At 55.8% G+C, this 22,611-nt stretch overlaps 1 protein-coding gene across 4 annotated transcripts; it reads left to right on the forward strand.

The window, feature by feature from the left end:
• The first annotated feature begins 4,849 nt into the window (after nt 1-4,849).
• Nucleotides 4,850-22,146, forward strand: LOC101946554 (E3 ubiquitin-protein ligase TRIM35). Of its 4 annotated transcripts, none has more exons than XM_024110459.3 (7): nt 4,850-4,988; nt 5,960-6,398; nt 8,624-8,719; nt 11,354-11,584; nt 13,444-13,466; nt 14,359-14,480; nt 21,375-22,146. In XM_024110459.3, exons 1-7 carry the CDS (start codon nt 4,912-4,914, stop codon nt 21,938-21,940), a joined length of 1,554 nt encoding a protein of 517 aa, XP_023966227.2. In that variant the 5' UTR covers nt 4,850-4,911; the 3' UTR covers nt 21,941-22,146. The 4 variants fall into 4 exon arrangements, with proteins under 4 accessions (XP_023966227.2, XP_023966228.2, XP_023966226.2 ...); XM_024110460.3 differs by having other exon boundaries at nt 4,862-4,988; nt 5,963-6,398; XM_024110458.3 differs by lacking the exon at nt 4,850-4,988 and adding an exon at nt 5,235-5,553 and having other exon boundaries at nt 5,963-6,398.
• Nucleotides 22,147-22,611: the final 465 nt, after the last annotated feature.

Raw genomic sequence — 22,611 nt, forward strand, 5'->3', positions numbered from 1 at the left:
ATGGGTCATCTGTGCGGCCCCTTTTGCCAAGGCATATCCCCTGAGGCCGACTGCCGATCCCCGCCGTGGACTCATCGTGCTGTGTAGCAGCTCTTGCCGCACCTGGGTTTGCTCCCTTATCAATTCTTGCAGGCGTGTTTGTTGCTCAGCCTGCCAGGTGAGCAAGGACTGTCTCTCCAAGCGGTGGGACGACTGGAAGGTCTGCAAGGTCTGTGTTTCCTTCTGTTGTTTGGCCAGCCGCTGTAATATCTCCCCCATCTCTGAGCCTGCCGAACCTTTACACCAACTGCCCCTTCAGGTTCTCCATCCGCACGGATAAAGACAGGATCCCGGACTAGCCCCCAGGTGCCTAATTAGTTAACTAGTGATCAGAGTGCTGGTTCAGTTGCCGATTCCCAGCACCCTGTCACTGCCCCTTTAAGAGACGGGGAGGAACACTGGAGGCTGGGGGTTCTTTGCAGTTTGAACCGGGCAGAGGGACTCGCAGGAAAGGGCAGGATTGTGCGACAGGGCTGAGGGGATGACTAGCAAGAACAAGGGAGCCCAGCGATGGAGCAAAGGAAGGAAGTGAGAACCGAGGGTGGAGCAGCGAGAGAAGGGCAGTGGGAGGAATCTGCCTGAAGAGATCCAGCGAGAGCCCACGCGCTGTGCAGAAAGGCCTGGCCGACGTGTGGAAATACCAGGGATTTGCTGCTGATCCTTCGCTTGGCCAGTGCCAGCTGGGGAGCGGCTGCAGTTGGTGGACAGGACAAGAGGGTGAAGGGACGAGACGAACATGCTCAGTTGTCTTCCCACTTAAAAGCTGTCTCGGAATAACCGTGCAGGCCTCGGTGGGGCTATTCCCATGAGAGAGCATCACTCCTGTGAGTACGGGTCCGCAGGGTCAGGTCCATTCACTAATGAGCAGCAGGCCCCTGGCTGCAGGGTGTGGGCCAATGCACACTGGTCTCCTGGCCGGCGGAAGCCGCAGGGTTGTGGAACACTGCGGTACTTTTGTTTGTGGGTTGCTATGGTGAGGAGGGAGCTCGGTACCAAGAAATGAGCAAGTGGCCCAAGGCCAGGCTGGAGGATTTGTGATGTAAGCACAGGGGCAGGGTGGCCCTGTCTCATCCCCAGGTAGCAAGGGGAGGGCTCTGGTGAGTTACTACAGAGAATTCTTTCCCAGCTGTCTGGCTGGTGGGTCTTGCTCACATGCTCAGGGTCTAACTGATCACTGCATTTGGGGTTGGGAAGGAATTTCCCCCGCCCGGGTCAGATTAGCAGAGACCCTGGGGTTTTTTCACCTTCCTCTGCAGCAAGGGGCCTGGGTCACTTGCAGGTTTAAACTAGTGCAAATGGTGGATTCTCTGTAACTTGAAGCCTTTAAATCAGGAGTTGAGGACTTCAGTGACTCAGCCAGAGGTGAGGGGTCTATTACTGGAGTGGGTGGGTGAGGCTCTGTGGCCTGCCGTATGCAGGTCAGTTTAGATGATCGTGCTGGTCCCTTCTGGCCTTAAAGTCTATGAGTCTATGAGCATTCTCGAGACAGCAGCCACTCAGTGCAAGCATTGATGGACATGTGGGGACAAGCAGACCAGAGCAATGGGAATGGGGGTAACCCCGTGGTTAAGTCACTGACCTGGGACTCAGTGGAAATTAGGAGCCTAAGTAGCTTTGTGGAACTGGGCCTTCATCTCTCTGGGCTGCAATTCTCCATCTGTTAAATGAGGTTAGTGATGCCTGTTTAGATTGTAAGGTCTTTGGGAACAGGGCTATCCCCCCGCCCCCGGTGCATTTGGACTGTGCCCAGCACAATCAGGCCTGGCGGGTATGTCTACACTAGAAACTTAAGTGGACCTATAGTAGGTTGACTTACAGCCTGCGGAGATGCATGTTCACACTCCTTGGATCGGTGGTGCACGTCCCCCTGCCAGGAGCGCTTTCACCGGCCTAAGAGAGGCAATGTGGGGAGCTGAGAGCCCGGTCCCTCAGCTCCGCTGGCAGCTCCCTGCTGGGAGCCCGGCTGCCCCACAGGCTCCTGGGCTCTCGGTGGGCTGCCCCCATACCTTCTCCCCGCTGGGAGCAGGGGAAGCCGCCTAGGGCCGGGAGCAGGGTCCAGCTACCCTGAGTTCTCGCTCCCCCCCTCCACACACACTCTGGGCAGACTTGTCAATTTCACGGCTCACCCATGAAATTGACAAGACAATCAACATTCCCAGCCCGGAGCCAGTGGGGGAAGCCATTCCGGCTTCTTTCCTAGCTGGGAGCAGGGGCCAGCCCCCCAGCTCTAGCTGCCTGGCTTTCTTGTCCATTTCACAGCTCCTGCCAACAGCAGCTGTAAGACCCGCAGTGTCTACACAGGCACTGCATCGCCCTAGCTACCATGACAAGCCCCACGTCTCTCGTGGAGGTGGAGTTATGTCAGTAGAGTAGGGCACTTACATCGCGGGGAGCAAGGCTGTAGTGTAGACACTGACATAGTAAGGTCTACGTAAACGGTCTTACATGGATTTAACTGTGTTGTCTAGACCAGGCCTGGGTCTCTAGGTGCTACCATGTAGGGCAGCTCTTGGAAGTCCCTGGGGCTCCCAACATCAGTTTGTATCCCTGGTGGTTCTCAAGCTTGGCCATTGGCCCCCACTCTGCCATGATGTGGTACAAACACCGAGAACCCAATGCAGAGTCCCATCCCTGGGGATAGTCCGTGCCAGTCCTGGAGCAGAGGTGGTCAAACAACCCTGCCTGCTGGGGAGAGTGCCCCCGCCGAGCCCCCCGGCGCTCCCTGCTGAGCTCCCTGCAGCACTGTGCCCCATAGCGCCATCACAGGGCATCGGGGCCAGCACTGTGGGCTGGGGAGAGTGCCCCCGCCCCGCTCCCCACAGCACAGAACCCCCGCTGAGCCCCCCGCCCCTTTGAGTATGGGGAATCAGAGCTGTGGATTTGCAAAGATACCCCACTGATCGGTGCTTAGTGATACCAGCACAGTGGCCACCTCGCTGCTGCCAGATGTGAGCCACTCCCAACCACTGCTGACGGAGACCAGGAAGCTACAGCATATGGCACACAGAGCGCGAAGAGGCAAACCGTCTTCTGCCCATCTGTACCCCATGCTAGCCACTGCTGTTCCATCCAGGGGCTGGGCACTCTGCAAACAAATCACGCAGGAAATGGAGTGACACTAGGATCGAGAACTTCCCTGCTCAGTACATGGCTTGGCTGGGGAGTGATAGAAAGATGCTACCCTCCCAGGGTAGAGGCGGAATGAGTAAATCCAGTTCCTAGTAAACACACATCTGCTTCTCTCACACACAAAATGCAACCACACATCCTGCTGGCATCATGCTGGTTGGGCTCCAGGTAGCCCCAGTAGCTAATTATATTTATTAAGCACCAGCAATGCACTCGGCAGTGTCGTAAGTCTTTGCCCTGAAGAGTTTACAGTCTGAATAAGAAAAATACAGACGAGACACGATGCACTGGGAAGCCAAGAGATGTAAAAACAAGGGTCTGAGTCTCCACCACCTTGCACGTTGGATTGTCATTTACACCAATCACATGGGTGTGAAATCTTCTTACCCTCACTTTCCACAGCCGCAAATGAGAACACACAGTGCAAGACAATGGAGAATCAGGCCCAACGCAGTGTTTTCTACTCTCGCGATTTTATCACAAGTCTCGTGATGCTTGGGACTTTTCTTAATGCCCCAGCTCCTGGAGTCACGTGAGCACACGAGAATCTCCGCTTTCATTTAAAAAATGGTAAATGTCTAGCCCTTCCTGCGCGAAAATGTGACACCCTAAAGGTTCAAAAACTATAAGGCAAATAAAAAGAATCCCCCAGATTATTTTAAAATCTCATGATTCTGGGGGCCTGACTCACAATGTTTGAATGTATTGGGTCGGCAATACCTGCTGTTATGTGGGTGTATGGAAGAACTTATCTTTACAGCCAAGCAAATAATTCATGGGGAATAATTTAGGCTGTGCATCCATCCCGTTTTCCTCTTCACAAATTCTCCGTAAGAAGCTTACAGCGTACGCAAATTTATCCCTATTTCAAAAATAATCACGGGGTGAGTTCAATGAGTAATTCCTGTTCAGGAATCAATTTGCTAGGGAGCGATGTGGCTAGCACACGGCTGGGCAAACTACAGCCTGGGGGGCCACATCCGGCTCTTCAGACATTGTAATCTGGCCCTTGAGTTCCCGCTGAGGAGCGGGGTCCAGGGCTTGCCCCACTCCATGTGTGCCGTGGCTCCGCACAGCTCCCGGAAGCAGCCGGCATGTCCCGGCTCCGGCTCCTACGCGTAAGGACAGCCAGGGGGCTCTGCACGCCGCCCCTGGAAGCTCTCATTGGCCAGAAACCACAGCAGCTCTCATTGGCCGGGAACCACGGCCAATGGGAGCTGCAGGGGCAGTGCCTGTGGACGGGGCAGCGTGCAGAGCTGCCTGGCCAGAGGGGGGATATGCTGCTGCTTCCGGGAGCTGCTTGAGGTAAGTGCCACCCGGAGCCTGCACCCCAGGCCCCCTCCCACCCTCTGAACCCCTTGGTCCCAGCACAGAGCACCCTTCTGCACCCCCAACCCCACCCCAGAGCCCTCACCCCCTCCTGCACCCCAACCCCATGAGCCTTCATGGCCTGCCATACGATTTCCATACCCCGATGTGGCCCTCGGGCCAAAACGTTTGCCCACCCCCTAGGCTAACATCCCCTTTGGCTCTCTGCAGCTGGGTGGGCTCTGTGTGAGTCTCAGACCACGGTAGACGAGCACTGCCACCAGCCAGGCCCTGTAACATGGATTTAGGAAGGTAACAAACGGTTGGACAATCATTAATTTATTGCACTAATAAACCCACCCCCGGCCCCTCTCAAGGCCAGTGCAAAGGGCAACAGACACAGGCCCAGGGGCAAAGACTAGCCTACACACACACATGGATCATAGTGCGACAAGACCCGTGGGGTCTCTCTGGGGATCTGTGCCAGGGCTGCCCAGAGGGGACGACGACAGGTAGGGCAATTTGCCCCAGGGGCCCCCACGAGAATATAGTATTCTACAGTTTTGCAACTTTTTTTTATGTCAGGGGCCCCCGAAATTTCTTTGCCCCAGGGCCACTGAATGGGCGGCCCTGATCTGTGCAGTGCATAAAGGGGTCTCAGCCGGGGGGGGAGAGGGGGGGGGGGCTTGCAGAGCTGCTGCAAAGCGAAGCCTGTTTCCCTCTTCTGAGCAATCTCCTTGTTCAGGGTTGGAAGAAAGCGACTCTCCTGTCTCATCCTCCGCCCCCAGCCGAGCCACGGCCCGTCCCGCTCCCGAGCCGCACCTCCCACCCCGCACCCTGGCGTGGGCTGCGGGAGCCGCTCCCTAGCCCCGGAGGGGCCGGCCGGGGGTGGAGCCCGGCTCCAGCCCAGGGACATAAAAGGAAAGACCCGGCTGCGGCAGCTCCTCTCTCCCGGGGTCCGATCGCCCCAGCGATGCCCGGAGACTCCGCCCGGCCCCCGCGCAGGCCGCGCCGAGCCCGGGGCTGCTGCAAACGGTGCCTCCCGGCCTGGGGCCCCGCCGCCTGCTCCGAGCCCAGGTAAAGCCCCGCCCGGCACGGGGCGCTGGCCGGTCTGCAGCCGGAGCGGGCGCCTGCGATGCGGCGGCGGGGGCGGGCGTTACGCGGGGGCGGATCTTCCCCGAGTCCCCCTGGGTGGCAGGAGGGAGCGAGCCCGGGGCAGACACAGTCCGATCCCCCCCCCAGCCGCCCCGGGAGCAGCGCCCCCTTCCCGGCCGCGCCCACCACCGCGGCGCTGCGGCGGCTCCCACTGGCCTGACGCCGCGTCACTCAGCGCCGCCGGCGGGGCAGGGCTGGGCTCGGCTCGGCTTCCCCCCGCCGTGAGTCAGCGGCCGGGATCGCAGCAGCCGCCGCGGTTTTTCCAGTCGGGGTGTTTCTCTCTGCGCCGGTTTGACTCCGGTTTGACTCCCCTTTGCCCCCCCCGCAGCAGGGCCATGGAGACCGACGCCGCTTCTGCCGCCGCCTCCCGCCCCGGCGCCACCTTCAAAGAGGAGCTGCTCTGCCCCATCTGCTACGACCCCTTCCGCGAGGCCGTGACCCTGGGCTGCGGCCACAACTTCTGCCGGGCCTGCGTGAGCCGCTCGTGGGAGCACCAGCCCCGCCACGCCTGCCCCGTGTGCAAGGAGCTGGCCCCGCTGGGCGAGCTGCGGGTCAACCACACGCTCAACAACCTGGTGGAGATGCTGCTGCGGGAGGAGAGCCGGCGGGGTGCCCCGGCCGGGCCCGCCCTGTGCGCCCTGCACCGCGAGGAGGCCAAGCTCTTCTGCCACGACGACAAGGAGTTGGTGTGTGCCCTGTGCCAGAGCGCCAAGCCGCACCAGGGCCACAAGGTGCGGCCGGTGGCGGAGACGGCCAAGGACTACAGGGTGAGCGGCCGGGGGCAGCGCGGGCCCCGAGCAATGCGCGGGCCTGGACGTGCAAGGGAGACGCGTGCGAGGGCGGGAGTGTGGTGCCGGGGAAGGTGTGTGCCGGGCGCCGTGGACACCTGGTGTGCACGATGACCCTGCACTGCACGCACGAGGGATTTGCCCTCGGCGGGTACCCATGGCCTGGGGGCATACGTGTGGTACGGGTCCAGTTGTACGTGGGATACAGGGATGTGCACGGCTGGGATACGGGGATGCACCCAGTGGCACTTCCACGATGGGAGTGGACTGCACCTCGGATCGCCCAGAGGGAGGTGTATCTTACTGCGCGGAGGGGGGGCCTCAGATGGGGGGGTGCACAGAGCTTTCCCCCCCTTGCAGAATATCATGCATGTGCAGCCTTGCCTAATGTGCTAACTGCCTGCGGCCCCGGGACTGGGATTTTGATGGAGCTCCCCTTAATAACTAGCAGGAAGTAGGGGCGGTTGTAAGCAGGCAGCCAGCTGTAGCGTGACTGTGTTTGGGGGGACAGGCCTGAGTGAAAGGCACCAGGTCTCTCTGCTCTTGCTCGGTTTCCAAGGTACCCTGTCTGTAAGGGTGCTGCTTCACTGCTCTGCCGGCTCCCCTCCTCTCTGCACCGCCCGGTGGCTGAATGCCGGGGTGCCGTGTGGCTTGCCTGCCCAGTCCCCAGGCAGGAGACCCAGGGCGGTCGCTTGCCCTGTTTAGCGGTATGGCAGGAGCTGGAGAGAGCTCTGGAACGGGACTGCATGGGGTCCGGCTTGCACTATCCCCAGCCTGGAGACCGCTTGTGTGTCCTTGGACGGTGAATGGCCCCATCTCCAGCAATGATCCTGCCATGGCCCCACGCCTGGAGAATGGGATCCAGGGGGCAAGGGCAGTGAAGTGTGCTTAGCGCTGGCATGGGGGAAGGATGAGACACTGTGGCAGAGCAGTGATGCTCTGAGCCTCTCCCCAGTCACGAGCCAGGGAACAGGGCAGCGGGGCCGATCTCCAGACAGTGGTTTTGCTCTTCCAGCCGGAAAAGGGAAATTGGAGCTGCTGTCGTCACTGGCCGAGGGAGTCACTCGGGAGGGGGCTGTGCCTTAATTCAAACGCGGCAGCAGCCGTTGGGGCAGGCTCTGAAATTGTTTATAAACCCGACTGACAGTGCACAGGGAGGGGGGGTAGCATGGCCTAGTGGTTGAGACACAGCCCTGGCAGTCAAGCCTCCTGCGTTCTCATCCCAGCCGTGCTGTGAGCAGGCGTGAGTCACTCACCCTCTCGTTGGACGCTTCCTGTCTGCAAAACAGGGAGAATCAGCATTGGGAACATGGGGATTTCCAGACAGGCTGAGGCCCAGGGCTCCTCTAGCCAAGGGTCCTTTCTCAGACCGTGGCCAGGACCAGATGCTTCAGTGGAAGGGGCAGAAAACCCTGCAAGAGGCATTCACTGGCTCACCTGCCCCCAGGGGCAGTGTCTTGGGGATTGTTTTACACGCTGAAGCCAGAGTGTTTAGATTCCTGAGTGTTGTGAGGCTAGGCTGATGTTTGTAAGGTGCTTGGAGGTCCCCAGAGGGAAAGGGCTAGTGAAATGCAACTTGTTATTGTTAATGAGTTCCCTCTAAGCCACGCGGCCACGGAGCAGCCTATTAAGCACCACGCAGGCGCTCAGAGCTGCGGTGGGGAGAGATGCCTCTCCCTGCTGGCACCAGCCTGGCCCTGCCGCGGCTGTGGGAGAGGTGCACCTCTGCCCTAGCCCAGGTGCTGCTGAGGAGGGAGAGAGCCGAGGGGAGTCCTGTCTCCCTGTTTTATCCCCGGGGCAGCCTGTACCCCAAACCTCTCATCCCTAGCCCCACCCCAGAGCCTGCACCCCCAGCCCTGAGCCCCTCCTCCTTGGCCCTACCCCAGAGCCTGCATCCCCAGCCGGAGTCCTCACCCCCCCCACCTCAACCCTCTGCCCCAGCCCTGAGCCCCGTCCCACACTCTGAACCCCTTGGCCTCACTCCTACCGCATGTCACACATCAGCTCCATATTGATGCACATGACAACATTAATTCCACACATGCGTGGGGGAAAAATTAGAGGGAACAGTTAATGAGCTGATGTGACTTCACACGGCTGCGGGGGGCGGGGGGGAGAGTGTGTGTGTGTAAAAATAAAAGGGGTCCCTGACAAAGGCCTGCCATTGAGGAACGTGCTATATAAGGAGCATCTCCTTCTTGCAGGCCAAGTGGAGGAACATGGAGAACTCCCTGCGGGACAAGGTGAAGGATTTTGGGGCAGTCCGGCGGTCGTACGAGTCCATCTCCAAGCACAACCAGGTAAAGGGCCAGTTGGAGGTGGGTTGGCGGATTGCACAGTCCCTATCCGGGGAGATAGCCCTACAGGCGCTGCAAAGGGGGTCTTAGCCGATCACAAACCTGCCGCTGGCCTTATTGGCTGTGGGGCCCAACCCACAGGGAATTGGCTGCTGAGTCTTTCTCACAGTTCAGCCCCGCCCGGCTGTGCCTGGCAGCAGAGTCATGAGTTAGCGTTGATGCCACAGCCCAGGGCCACCTATTCTCCCTGTGTGACCAGTGCCTGAGGCCGGGCCTTGTTTGAAAGCTTCTCTCAATGGAGAAGGATCCAAAGGCCCTTTGCAAACTGTACCTAGTGGATCACACTCCCGTGGCAGAAATGCAGCCATCTCTGGGGTGGAACGCTGCCCCATCCCGTGCCAGCAATCCCACATAACGGCAGGAGTGTTGTGGGGTGGCGGGCTGGGGTCGCAGGAGGGAGAATCAGCCCCTGTCTGTGCTGCGCCTTGGGGTCAGGACTCTGGATTGGGAGGGTGGGGGCAGGAGTAACAGGGAAGCAGGGAGTGCACCGGCACATGCACTGTTTGACGTGTGCTGCAGCCCACCAAGCAGCTGGGAGCCCTGGGCTTTGCCCTTCTTAATCCCTTCGCGACAAGCCTGGGCAAGGCCACAGATCTTTGGGAACGTACCAGAGGCCCCCGATGAAGATTCCTGAAAGGCCCCCCCCCAGTGGACGGTGTAGGGTGGCGGAGAGATTCCCAAAGGCACAAATGGGAACCGGGCACCTGATCCCCCATTCCTTTGCAATGGTAGAGAGGCCTCCAGCTGCCCTCCATGCCTTGGAGAATTGCCTGCTTGTGGGACGTCCTGCCCAGGGATGGGATGGGGGGCCTCTCCCTGGCCTTGTCCTCTGAGGGTCCTGGGCAGTTGGAGGCCTGTGGACCAGGTTTGGTGACCTGGGGAGGAAAAAACCAAACTCCCCTGGGGGAGACATCGGTGAGGTGAGGCCAGTTGCTGCTGTGAGAACTCTGGGGGAGCTGAGCTGAGGAGGGAGTGGGGAGTGCTGTATTGGGGAGGGGTGTGTGTGTGTGGAGGGGGGGGTTACAGCTGCAGAGGCAGGGCTGGGGGAGCTGCTGGTGTTGTGGGGCACTCATCCCATGTGGCTCATCATTCTCCAGCGCGCTTAAGCCCTGGGAATGGTTGGTTTAGAACTGGGCTGGGTGGCCACTGGGCTGGGTGGCTGGTTTAACTATTGCAAGCCCAGTGGAGGTCTGTAGTTTCCCCTACCCTGGAGTGCTCCTTGACTCTGAAATGGACTGAGCGGTAGCGGAGGCTGCTTTCCGTGCAGGAGGCTGGTACTGGATGGGAAATGCTGGCCGGTCTCTAGAGCTCTGGCCCACGGCTGGGAAACCCAAGGGACCATGGAGTTCCCACCTGGGACAATGGCTCTTCCTGGGGATGGTGGCCAGTGAGGTTCTGCTGGTGTTCAAAGGAATAAGCTATAATGTGGGTTCCCTGTGGGAGCAAAGGCATGTCCTGGGGACTGGGGGTCGGAGAGTGGGGCTCAGGGTCTGGGTTCAGCTGCTGGCTCTGTCAGACTCTGGGGGAACTTAGTTAAGCCATTTCACCACTTCTGCGTTCATTCCCCGTCAGCCCAACGGGGCTCCTGCCCTGTGCCCTGTTTAGCAGAGCTGGTCAAAATAGCCCCCCCCCCCCCTTTTTTTTTTTCTCCAGGAAAAATGTCAATTTTGGGTGGAATTGGGTAGATAAATTTTCATTTTGAATTGCAACGTTTTGATTTGGGCTTTCAACTCCCTTCCCTCCCGTTTGGGTTTTCAGCTCTCCCCTTCCCTTTGCAATTTTTCCAGGGGGCCCTAAACCATAGGCGTTGACTCCGTGGGTGCTCCAGGGCCGGAGCACCCACGGGGAAAAATTAGCGGGTGCTCCCCACCCACCGGCAGCCAAGCTCCCCCCTCCTTGCTGCCTCCCCCCCCAAGCGCACCATGTCCCTGCTCCTCCCCCTCCCTTCCAGTGCTTCCCGCCCCCTCCCCCTGCCCCCTCCCCCCATCGCCTAACAGCTGTTGGGCAGTGCTTAGGACTTTCTGGGAGGGAGTGGGAGGAGCAGGGACACGCGTGCTCCTCAGGGGAGGAGGTGGGGCAGGGGTGGGGACTTGGGGGAAGGGGGCAGGAATGGGGGCAGGCGCTTTGGGGAAGGGGTGGAATGTGGATGGGTGGGACGAGGGCAGGGCGGGGGGTTGAGCACCCACCGGGGAAGTCAGGGCTTAAACCCAAAATGTTTTCCATCCGGGAAACACACAACTCACATTTTTGCTTTCAGTTTTTTTTGTGTTGAAAAATCAAGATTCTTCAGCCTCAGACGGTTTTTGTGCAACCAAGATTTGGACAAAACCGACTTTTTTTTCATTTAAAAAAAAAGTCATTGGAAAAACTCTGAGCAGTTTTTTAGATTGTAAACTCCTTGGGGCAGGGCCCCCCCAGATAGTTATTTGTATGGCAGTGACATTCTTCCCTTCCTGTCCTAGAGTGGAGTCCTGTCGCCCTGTGGGGGGTGTTGGGTGCAGTGACCCCCTGGGGGTGGGAAGCACCAGGTCTAAGTCAGGTCGCTGCTATGGTCCTGCTCTTCCTCCCGCTGGGCAGGTGGAGGTGGCCAGGCTGGAGGATCAGATCAGGAAGGAGTTTGAGAAGCTGCATGAGTTCCTACAGGGCGAGGAGAAGGCTGTGCTGTCGGAGCTGCACGAGGAGGCCCGGCACAAGCGGGACCTGATCGAGGACAAGATCAAGAAGCTGTCGGAGGACAGCGATGCCCTGCTGCACGAGGCCAACCAGCTGCAGGCTGACCTGACGGAGGACGACGTTTCCTTCCTCAGGGTAATGCCACCCTCCCGCCCTCCTCCCTATGCCTGCAGTGCTCCCCTTGGCCCCCCTGACTCAGATGGGGGAGTTGTGGGTAGGGGGCGTGGTCAAACTACATCATGGCTCCGCCCACTGTCAAAGCTCCACCCACATCCCAGGGGAGCTAGAGGTTCTAGCTCAAATGACAGCAGTGCAATGGTTAACACATGGTCATTGTTCGTCTTTAGCTATAGCTAATGCAGCTGCCTACTTCTCCTGCGACCAGGAGCCACTGGGGGCCTCTGTGTGGGAGCCTTTACCCCCCACCCCAGAGAAATAACAGAGGATCTGGAGACCAAGGCAGGGCATAAGCTGCAATTTGTCTGGGAACAATAATCTGAAATCCCGTTTAACGGGGCGGGGGCAGGGCACGGAGACCTAGCGCTGATGTGAGGTGGCAGCGAAGAATGGCTGTTGCAATTTAGGGCAGAAGCCTCCTGTAGTAAGGAGTGGTGGGTCCCTCTCCATGTGGCTCTGAGTCGCTGACGTCCATTCCGAGCACGGCTCCCCCAAGGACGCTGGCGCATCGGAGAGGGTTTGGACACATGATGCCCAGACCACTAAGGGCTGGGGGGGCTTGACCTTGCAGTGAGCAAGAGGGTTCCCAGAGCTAGATGCATGCAGCTTGGCTAAGGGGCATAAAAACTGTGAGCCAGCCCCCTCCACACACCCCCCCCCAAGGTGGGGTAAACCGTGGACTTAATGGAGCCGTGGACTTCAATGGAGCTCCTCTGATTGACACCAGCTGAGGATCTGTCCCCGTATTTGAAGGGTGTAATTGCCTGGGCTGAAAGCAAACCCATTAGGGCTGGTCTGCACTAGAAAATGAGATTGACCCTGCTTTGTCGCTCGGGGCGAGAGAATCCACCGCCCGAGTGACGTAGGTAAGCCAGCCCGAGTCCCGTGTGGACAGCGCTGAGTTGATGGAAGAATTCTTCCATCGACCTAGCTACCGCCTCTCTGGGAGCTGGGTCCCCTACGCCAATGGGAGAACCCCCGAGTGTCTACACTGAAGCTGCAGCTGCGCTGCTGGAGTGGGTCAAGTGTAGACAAGCATAGGCGCCGACTTCCATTGTTCCCGGCTGCTCGACCCCACCCCCGCCCCATCCCCATTCCACCCCTTCCCCAAAGTCCATGCTCCTTTCTTGCCCCCATTCCACACCCTTCCTCCAAGTCCCCGCCCTGGCTCGGCCTCTTCTCCGCCTCCTTCCCTGAGCATGCCGTGTTCCTGCTCCTCCCTCCTGGAAAGTCCTAAGTGCCGCCTTTGGTGGCGGGAGGTGCTGGGAGGTAGGCGGAGGAGCGGGGACGTGGCACACTTGGGGCGGGGGGGGAGGAGGAGGTGGGGCGTGGGGGTGGGGGGGAGCTTGGCTGCCGGTGGGTGCAGAGCATCCACTAATTTTTCCCCATGGGTGCTCCAGTCCCGGAGCACCCACAGAGTCGGCGCCTATGTAGACAAGCCCTTAGTGTGCTACAGAAGGGACTGAGAGGGGAGGGAATAACTAGAAGGGAATGGGATGCAACCGGGAAAGGAGACTTTGCCTGTCTCCTGCCTGTGTTGTGAGTCAGCAGCTCTTCTGGGCTGTGCGGGCAAAACAATCACATTTCCAACATAAAGTCTCTCTGAAACCTGCTCAGAAGCATGTGGCTTTGTTGTGGGGGGTTTGCACTTTGGATTGCCCCAAACCTGGGCATGAGACTAACAAACCGCCCCCTCAGATGCTCCAGTGCATAACAGCCCGGTCTCCAGGGCACGTTTCTGCCCACCATTGTCAGTTCCTTTGATGGTTACAAAAGCGCCTTGTGCGGGTTTAACGTGCGACGTCTCTCTCTTTCAGAAACACAAGAACCGCAAGCGCAGGTAGGTTCCTGAGCGTTTGAAATCCTGAATGTACAGCTGGGGTTTATTGGCTCAAACGCGGCCCTCTTAAACCAAGTCCCGTGGCGTTCCCAATCCCGAGTGAAACGGCTTTGTCCGTGACACAGACCCCACCTCGAAACCTTCCTGCGGGGGGACATGAAAACGCTGCGGGATACGTATGGCTGCGAATAGATGGAGGTGGTACTTTCATAGAGATCCTTGTTTTCGAGGTTGCAGAGTACCAGCAATTCCTGCCGGTGCCAAGCACCTCTGACAATGCAGCTCGTGATCCCTTGGGTCCTAGAGCAATTTACAAATCGCATGTGGTAAAGAGGAGCCTGGGGTGCGAAATCGGGGTTGAAACCATTCTAATCTCACCCTCCCAAGCTCCACGTTGGGCCTTGAACTAATCTGCAGTACCTGAGGTAGGAATTGCAGCTCTGCTCCCCCCCGCCCCCCCCGGGAATGACCTTAGGCAGCCGTTCAGACCTGGAAACGAAGGGTCCCATCTCCAAATTAATGAAGGACGGTTGCAGACGGGCTGTAACTACCCAAGCTGTAACTACCCAAGCTGGAATCTCACCAGGGAAAGTGCTGTGGAATCCCTGAGGATTTGGTTTCAAAGCCCCGTTCGAAAGACTCCCCCTCCCTCAGCACAGTGCCCCCTAGCCTCGTGCTGGGCTGACCCTGAGAACGGAGGGTTGTCTCGATTCAGCAGTGCCTTGGGGATCTCCATCCCTGGCCCGGCCTTAGTGGTGGGACATTGGACTGTAACCGTCACCTGCAGGCAGAACAGAACGCCCTCCCCGACTTAAGCGATCCTTTGCGGTAACCCCCTGGAACATGGCCTCTCCCGACGGGTTCCGTGTAACCTTCTCCCGCATCTCCCCAGAATTGCCTGCACAGCAGAGGAGCCGGAAGCCATCCCGCCGGGAATGCTGGTTGATGTCCCCAAGTTCCTGGGGTCGCTGCAGTATGACGTGTGGAAGAAGATGCTGGACATCATTACAGTAGGTAAGGCGCTGAGGACACAGGGCAGTGAGTGAGGCGGGCAGGTGGTGGTCGTTGCACCAGGTAACTTAGAACCACAGGGTTGCTCAGACTTCTGGGCTGGGAGCACCATGGAGCTTTGCATGCCTTCAAAGCTACTGGGGCTGGTCCACCTGGAGGCTAACAGCCTACTACTGCTAATGCACTTGTTTCGCTCAGGTGGTAGAGGCCTGTGGCATTGAAGGCTGCAGGTTTAAACCCTGCTGACGACCTGGATGTGGGGTTGTTACACTGGCACGTGTAACCCAGGCTGGTTTGTGTCTTAGGATGCAGAGCTAAGAGCCTGACCAAACCCGCTGGCTGGGAGCTGTAACCGATTCCTCCTCTGTCCCCAATCTGCAGAGAATAACACACCCTGAATAGTGGGTTACAGGGAGCAGCCATAGGTGCTGCATAAACAGACTCCAGATGCTGCTAAACTGAAGAAAGCTCAACTTTCCGCTCTGTTTAAGCTAGAGAGACCGCCCCGTCTCGAGACTTACACACATGCAGATCCTCATCTTATCCACTAGAGGGCAGTGGGACATGCATAAGAATGGTCGTACTGGATCAGACCAATGGTCCATCTAGCCCAGTATCCTGTCTTCTGACAGTGGCTGGTGTCAGGTGCTTCAGAGGGAATGAACAGAACAAGGCTCTTTCTCTAGTGATCCATCGCCTGTTGGCTAGTCCCAGCTCCTGGCAGTTAGAGGCTTAGGACACCCAGAGCATGGCATTGTGTCCCTGACCATCTTGGCTAATAGGCACTGACGGACCAATCCTCCACGAGAACTTATCTGGTTCTTTTTTTGAACCCAGTTATTCTTTTGGCCTTCCCAACATCCCCTGGCAACCAGTTCCACAGGTTAACTGCGTTGTGTGAAGAAATACTTCCTCTGTTTCTTTTAAAACTGCTGCCTATTAATTTCATTGGGTGACCCCTGGTTCTTGTGTGTTATGAGGAGGAGTAAATAACACTTCAGTCATGATTTTATAGACCTCTCTCGTATCCCTCCTTACTCATCTCTTTTTCTAAGCTGAACAGTTCCAGCCTCTTTAATCTCCTTATTTGTTGCCCTTCTCTGTAGTTTTTCCAATTCCAGTATAACTTTTTTTGAGATGGGGTGACCAGATCTGCATGCAGTATTCAAGGGGTGGGCGTACTGTGGCTTTATATAGTGGCAGCATGATATTATGAGTCTTATTATCGATCCCTTTCCTAATGATTCCCAACATTGTTAGCTTTTTTGACTGCCGCTGCATATTGAGTGGATGTTTTCAGAGAACTATCACAATGACTCCAAGATCTTTCTTGAATGGTAACCGCTAATTTACATTCCATCAGTTTGTGTGTATAGTTGGGATTATTTTTTCCAATGGGCATTACTTTGCATTTCTCAACACTGCATTTCATCTGCTATTTTGTTGCCCAGTCACTCAGTTTGAAGACCTACAAAGGGGTCTCACTACAGTCAGCTTTGGATTTAACTCTATCCCGAGTAACTTTGTATCATCTGCAAACTTTGCCACCTGTTGGCCCTTTTTTCCAGATCACTGAACAGCACTGGTCCCGCTACAGATCCTAGGGGGAACCTGCTATTTACCTCTCTCCACTGTCAAAACTGACCATTTAGTCCTACCGTGTGTTCCTTGTCTTTTAACTAGTTACTGATCCATGAGGGGACCTTCCCTCTTACCCCATGACTGCTTAGTTTGCAAAGAGCCTTTGGTGGGGGACCTTGTCCAAGTACATTATATCCACTGGATCACCCTTGTCCACGTGTTTATTGACACACTCAAAGAATTCTAATAGATTGGTGAGGCATGATGTCCCTTTACAAAAGTTGTGTTGACTCTTCCCTCAAAAATCGTGTTCATTTATGTGTCAGCATGATCTCCTCTATTCTTTACTCTAGTTTCAGCCAATTTGCCTGGTACTGAAGTTAGGCTCACTGGCTTGTAATTGCCAGGATCACCTCTGGAGCCTTTTTAAAAAAAAAAATTGCCATTACCTTAGCTACCCTCCAGTTATCTGACACCGACTGATTTAAGCGATCGGTTACATACCACAGTTAGCAGTTCTGCAATTTCATATCCGAGTTCATTCAGAACTCTTGGGTGAATACATCTGGTCCTGGTGACTTATAACTGTGTAACGTATTGATTTGTTCCAAAACCTCCTCTATTGACACCTCCGTCTGGGATAGTTCCTCAGCTCTGTCATCTAAAAAGAAGGGCTCGGGTGCGGGAATGTCCCTCACGTCGTCTGCAGTGAAGACCGATGCAAAGAATTCGTTTAGCTTCTCCGCACTGGTCTTGTCTTGAGTGCTCCTTTAGCATTTCAGTTGTCCGGTGGCCCCACTGGTTGTTTAGCAGGCTTCCTGCTTCTGGTGGACTTAACTTTTTTGCTGTTTAGTTTAACAAGAACTAGCAAAAGACACATTTTTTTTGGCCTATCTAATTATACTTTTACACTTGCCTTGCCAGAGTTTATGCTCCTTTCTGTTTTCCTCAGTTGGGATTTGTGAGGCTGAGTCTCCACTCTGGCACTTCCAGTGCAGAAGGTGGGGCCCCCCAAGGATTCTAAAAATTAAATACAGCAAAAATCCAATCCTGTTCTTAAAGGTAAATTTTATTAAAACAAAAAATATACATCTGGAACTGAAGCTTTTGCTAGATTTTAAAAGAGCAATTCCAAAAATTAAGCATCCAAAATAGCTTTCTTGGGGGTTCAGCTTAAAGCAAACAAAAGCATCTGGGGTTAGCACGGAGGAGCCCGCAAGCCTTACAGTAAATAAAAGAAATAAACCTAATCCAGTCTATCTAAACATGCCCTGTCCCAATGAATCCTTCTAGGTATGGACCATGAATTTTCATACCTGGTCCAAACTTCACACAGCATTCCAGCTGCTCCTGTCTCTTCAGCCCAGAGAGAACAACAGAGAGACAAAGGGAAAGCTTCTTTCCCATTTTAAAAAGTTCTAGCCTTCCCATTGGCACTTTCAGTCAGGTGCCCACTCCCTTTTCTTTACCTGCAGGACTTTTTAGCCCTTTACAGATAAAGCAAGCAGCCACCAAGAGGGCCTTTATAGCTAACTGGCTGGCTGGGTGTCCATAGAAGGGAACTCTTCCCCCCCCCCCCCTTCCCCTTTGTTCATCACAGGATTTGACTTCCAATTGTTAAAGGATCCCTTTTTGCTTCTAACCTCCTTTTTTACTCTGTTTAGCCATGGTGGCATTTTTATTTTTTTGGTCCTCTTATTAGTGGTTTGTTTGTTGGGATAACAAATAGTTTGAGCTTCTATTATGGTGATTTTAAAAAGTTTCCATGCAGCTTGTAGGCATTTCACTCTTGTGGCTGTGTCTTTTAATTTCTGTTGAACTAGCTTCCTCGTTTTTGTCCAGTTCCCCTTTTGGAAGTTAAATGCTTCTGTGGTATTTTCAACCCTAGAAGGCTGCTTAAACGTAATTACATTATGGTTGCTATCACTTCATGGTTCAGCTATATTTATGTCTTGGACCAGATCCTGTGTACCACTTAGAACTAAATCAAGAATTGCCTCTCCCCTTGCGATTTTCAGGACCAGCTGCTCCCAGAAGCAGTCCTTGATAGTGTCTAAAAATTAGAACAGGAGTACTTGTGGCACCTTAGAGACTAACACATTTATTTGAGCATAAGCGTAAATGTGTTAGTCTCTAAGGTGCCACAAGTCGTCCTGTTCTTTTTGCGGATATAGACTAACACGGCTGCTACTCTGAAACCTGTGTAGAAATTGTATCTTTGCATCCTGTCCTGAGGTGACATGTACCCAGTCAATATGGGGATAGTTGAAATCCCCCATTATTGGGTTTTCTGTGTGTGTGTGTTTGTTTTTGTTTGTTGTAGCCTCTCTAATCTCCCTGAGTATTTCATAATCACTGCCCCATCCTGCTTCGGTGTCAGTAGTATATTCCTACTGCTAGACTCTCTTTATTATTCAAGCATGGAATTTCTATCTGTAGAGTCTATGGTACGGTTTCCTTCACATAGTAGATTCTTTCACCTATAGTGCCACTCCCACATCAGCATGACCTACTCTGTCATTCCTATGTCAGATACTAGTGATGTTGTCTCTGTCCCTCTCCCACCGCTAATGGGAGCTGCGGGGAGCGGTGCCCGTAGCAGACATTGCCAGCAGCGTGGCTGCCTGCGTCTCTCCTCCGCAGGCCGCAGTGGGGACGTTTTCAGACCGCAGGTGGCTGGGACTTTGAGACCCCTGCTATATATTTTGTACCCTAGTATCAGCGTGTCGCATGAAATAAAATTATTCCACCAAGTTTCTGCGATGCTTATATCAATATCCTCCTTTAATACCAGGCCCTCAAGTTCACCCATCTTAGGATTTAGACTTCTTGTATTTGTATACAAGCACTTAGAACATTTGTCAATATTTAGTTGTCTGCCTTCATGTGATGTAATTGAATGGGACGTTTTCCTTTGACTGTTTCTCTTCCGTTCCTACTGGTATTCTGTCATCTTCTCCTCTTCACTCTGATATAAAGTATCGTCTTTAATAAATCCTCCCCTAAGGGTGGCATCTGTTGACTTCCCCAGCCCTAAGTTTAAAAACTCCCCTGACTTTCTTTTAATTTTATGTGCCAGCAATCTGGGTCCATTTTGACTTGGGCAAAACCCGTCCCTCCTGTATCGGCTCCTTCTGACCCCAAAGGTCCCCCTGTGCTTAATAAACCTAAATCCCTCCTCCAAACACCATCGTCTCATCCACCCATGGAGATCCCGTGGTTCTGCCTGCCTCACTGGCCCTGCGCGTGGATCTGGAAGCACTTCAGAGAAAGCTCCCTTGGAGGTCCTGGGCTTTAATCTCTTACCCAGTGCCACCATCAGTCCATCCCAGAGAGGCTTTCTTCTCTGCCCGGCAGCTTAGCTCTGCCTTCTACTGAGAATATTGGGGTGGGGGTGATGTGTGGGGCTCATAACGAGCATAGGAGGTGGGGATGCTGTGGCTTTGAGAGGTGCAATGGCAGAGATGGAGGGACAGGCTAGGGACACTCTAGGCTAGCCAGGGGTGCTGCAGCTGAAGATGAAATGGGATAACCACAGGGTTATATCCGGGGTTTCCACCAGGGGGTGCTGCTGCTCGGGACCGAGATGTATTGGCAGAGCTCATCTGTGGGTTTGAGGCTGAGCTGGGGATGTGCAGGGAGAGCTTTGGCGTGGGGGACCTTGCCCAGAACTTCAAGCTCAGGTCCATCCTTGCCTGTCGCTTTGGCACATAAGGGGTTAACCATACGTGGCTGGTTCTGCGCTCTGAACACATGCTCCTGTCATGATAAGCAGGCGAGGAGCCCGCCAGTCATGGTGAATCTGGGCTAGGAGGGGCAAGGCCCCTGCTCAGAACCCCGAAACCCCCCCCCACACACACACACACAACTGCACCCGGGACAGCGCTGGGTGCGGGAAGGGGCCGTCTGCCCGATCCACGCCCTGCAACGAGCTGGTGGCTTCGAGCGATCAGGGCGGAGAGAAGGGAGGCAGCTCCTGTTAGCACAGTAGGATCAGATTGTCTGGGCGAGGGGGTGAACAGCCAGAGCCGGCTGGAGTCGAATCACAGTGGGGATGGTGGCGTCGGGGCGGCTTGATAAGAGCATGTAAAAATCCCTACGGGCCAGATTCATCCTGGGTGTAATCCACTGACTCCAGGAGTCACACCGGAGTAGGGAGCACGCTGCAGCTGGGGAGAGGCCCCTGGGCAAGGCTTGTCGAGGGCCGACCCCACGTGGCCCACGCTGTCTGGGACATGGAAGGTGACCATCCCGGCCTAAGAAACGTTGAGTTCGGGGCAGATCCAAGTTCACCCGGCAGGACTTGAACAAGACCTCCCAGGGTCTGATCACACCGGCCGCGGGCTGTAACCTTCCTGAGAAACAGCCGTTGCTCTGCACGGGCGCCATTGGCATAGCGGGTAACTCTCTCCAGCAGCGCCGATGGTGCGCAGACTTCACTGCCGCTGCAGGCCGAGCCGGGGAGCTACTGGGGGGAGGGCCCAAAACTCGTCCAGTTTCTAAAAAAATGACGGCCATTCCCATGCCCAAAACGGATAAAACAGAATTAAGGCGGAGACTGTGTTGCCCTTTGAAACATTTAATAGGAAAAAACCACTGAGCTCTGCGGGAGGGGGAGTGTCATTTGGACGGGCCCTAGAAATCTTATCACTGGCATGGGTTTAGAGCTGGGAGGGAGGGGAGATGGCCTGTGGCTAAGGCGTTGCTCTGGGACTTGGGGATCGGGGTCACGTTCTCAGCTCTGCTCCGGACTCCCCAAGTGACTGGGCTGTGTCCCTTCCAGCTGTCCAGCTCGGCTGGGAAACGAGGCGGTGGTACCCTGTACTAATGCTCTGAGCTGCTAGGGAGATCAGATGTACTTAGGTGGGAGCGTTTCCTGCAGAGCGTAGGCGTGGCAAACACTTCCATTGCAGTAATGCCTGGCCACCCACAGCGTTGCCGTGCTAGGGGCTGTACAAATGCCTAGCCAAGGAGAGCCCCTGCCCCAACGGGCTGACGATGTTAAAGACGGGCTGGAGAACCGGAGTCATGCAGACAATAGGAGGTGCATGGTGCCCAGCCAGTTGGGAGCAGTGTGAACCACGTGCCACCTGGTGTTCCCTGTGAACACTCTAGCAAGGGTTGTTCTGAGGAGGGACTTGTTGGTGGGGATTACGAGTCAGGACTGGGGCTTTCCCCAGACACAAGGGGTGGGCTGGGGGAGAGGTTGGGTGGTGGAGTCTGGCAGGTGGGGGGTTTGCCCTGGGCTATACCTCGCACCAGCATGACGCTAGCTCCGAAGGCCGCTCCTGGCACCTGACAAATCTCCTTTCTCAGTTCCCTTCAGCTTTGACCCCAACTCCGCCGCGGGCTGGCTCTCCGTCTCCAGCAACCTCACCAGCATCACCAACGGCAGCTATAAGCTACTGGTGGACAACCCAGAGCGCTTCTCCTCGGCACCCTGCGTCCTGGGCTCCCGGGGCTTCTCCAAGGGCTCCCACGCGTGGGAGGTGGACCTGGGCGGGCTCACGAACTGGCGTGTGGGTGTGGCCAAGGAGCGCGGCGGCCGCCGGTGGAACTTCCACCATGAAGCCCGCTCGGGCTTCTGGTACATCTACCGCCTGCAGGGCGCGGACAGCGAGACGTGCCGGGCCTCCAACTCGGCCAGGTCGGAGACGGTGCTCCGGGACCTCAAGCGCATCCGGGTGGAACTGGACTGCGACGAGGGCGAGCTCTCCTTCTACGACGCCGACCAGAATAGCCACATCTACACCTTCCATGAGCAGTTCAGTGGCGAGGTTTTCCCCTATTTCTACGTGGGCAACCCGAAGCCTGATACGCCGCCCGGGTCCCTCAGGATCTGCCCTCTGCGCGTCCTGATCAAGGAGGACCTTCCACTTTAGGCTGCTCAACGCAACCAGTAAAGGCTCCCCCTCCTGGCTTGCCCCTATCCCGTTTTCCAAGTGCCTTCCATCCGGCTGTCCTCCTCCAATGGACCAACCCCCTCAGGCCTCTGGTTTCTGGGAGGGTTTTATTTTCTACTGTTTGCCTCCATAACAGATTGTGGATTTTTTTTTTCTTTTTAATAAACCCCCATGGTGGCAGGACACAGCAGTGGTCTCATGCGGATTGTGTTTTGGGTCACAAATTCCAAGCGTCTCCTTTCAAATCTTCGTCAAGAAAGGTGCCGTTAGCTGCCGAACCCCCTCCCCTTCCTTTTTTGGGGAAAAAAATCGCTGAGTTGGGAAAGTGTTTCCTTTTACAGGCCGAGCCTGTGGAACTCATGGTCACATGATGCTGAGGCCAAGAGCTTCTCAGGATTCAAAAAATGGGCGTGGGCCTGTGGCTCATGAGACTATTGTTATAAAACCCCTCCTGCCCCAGCACATAAACCAACTACCCGAGGGCAGGGTAGCAGGTACTCAAACTCCCTCAGGGCAGAGGGTATTCCAGAATTACCCCCGCGTAAGGTTTCTTGCACCTTCCTCCTTGAGTATCTAGTGTAGACCCCTGGCGAGACAAGATCCTGCTCTAACTAGACCACTGGTCCATTACAGTGCAATGTATAGATCCT

This window comes from Chrysemys picta, chromosome 3 (genome assembly GCF_011386835.1).
Source record: "Chrysemys picta bellii isolate R12L10 chromosome 3, ASM1138683v2, whole genome shotgun sequence".
In the NCBI taxonomy this organism is placed as follows: Eukaryota; Metazoa; Chordata; order Testudines; family Emydidae; genus Chrysemys; species Chrysemys picta.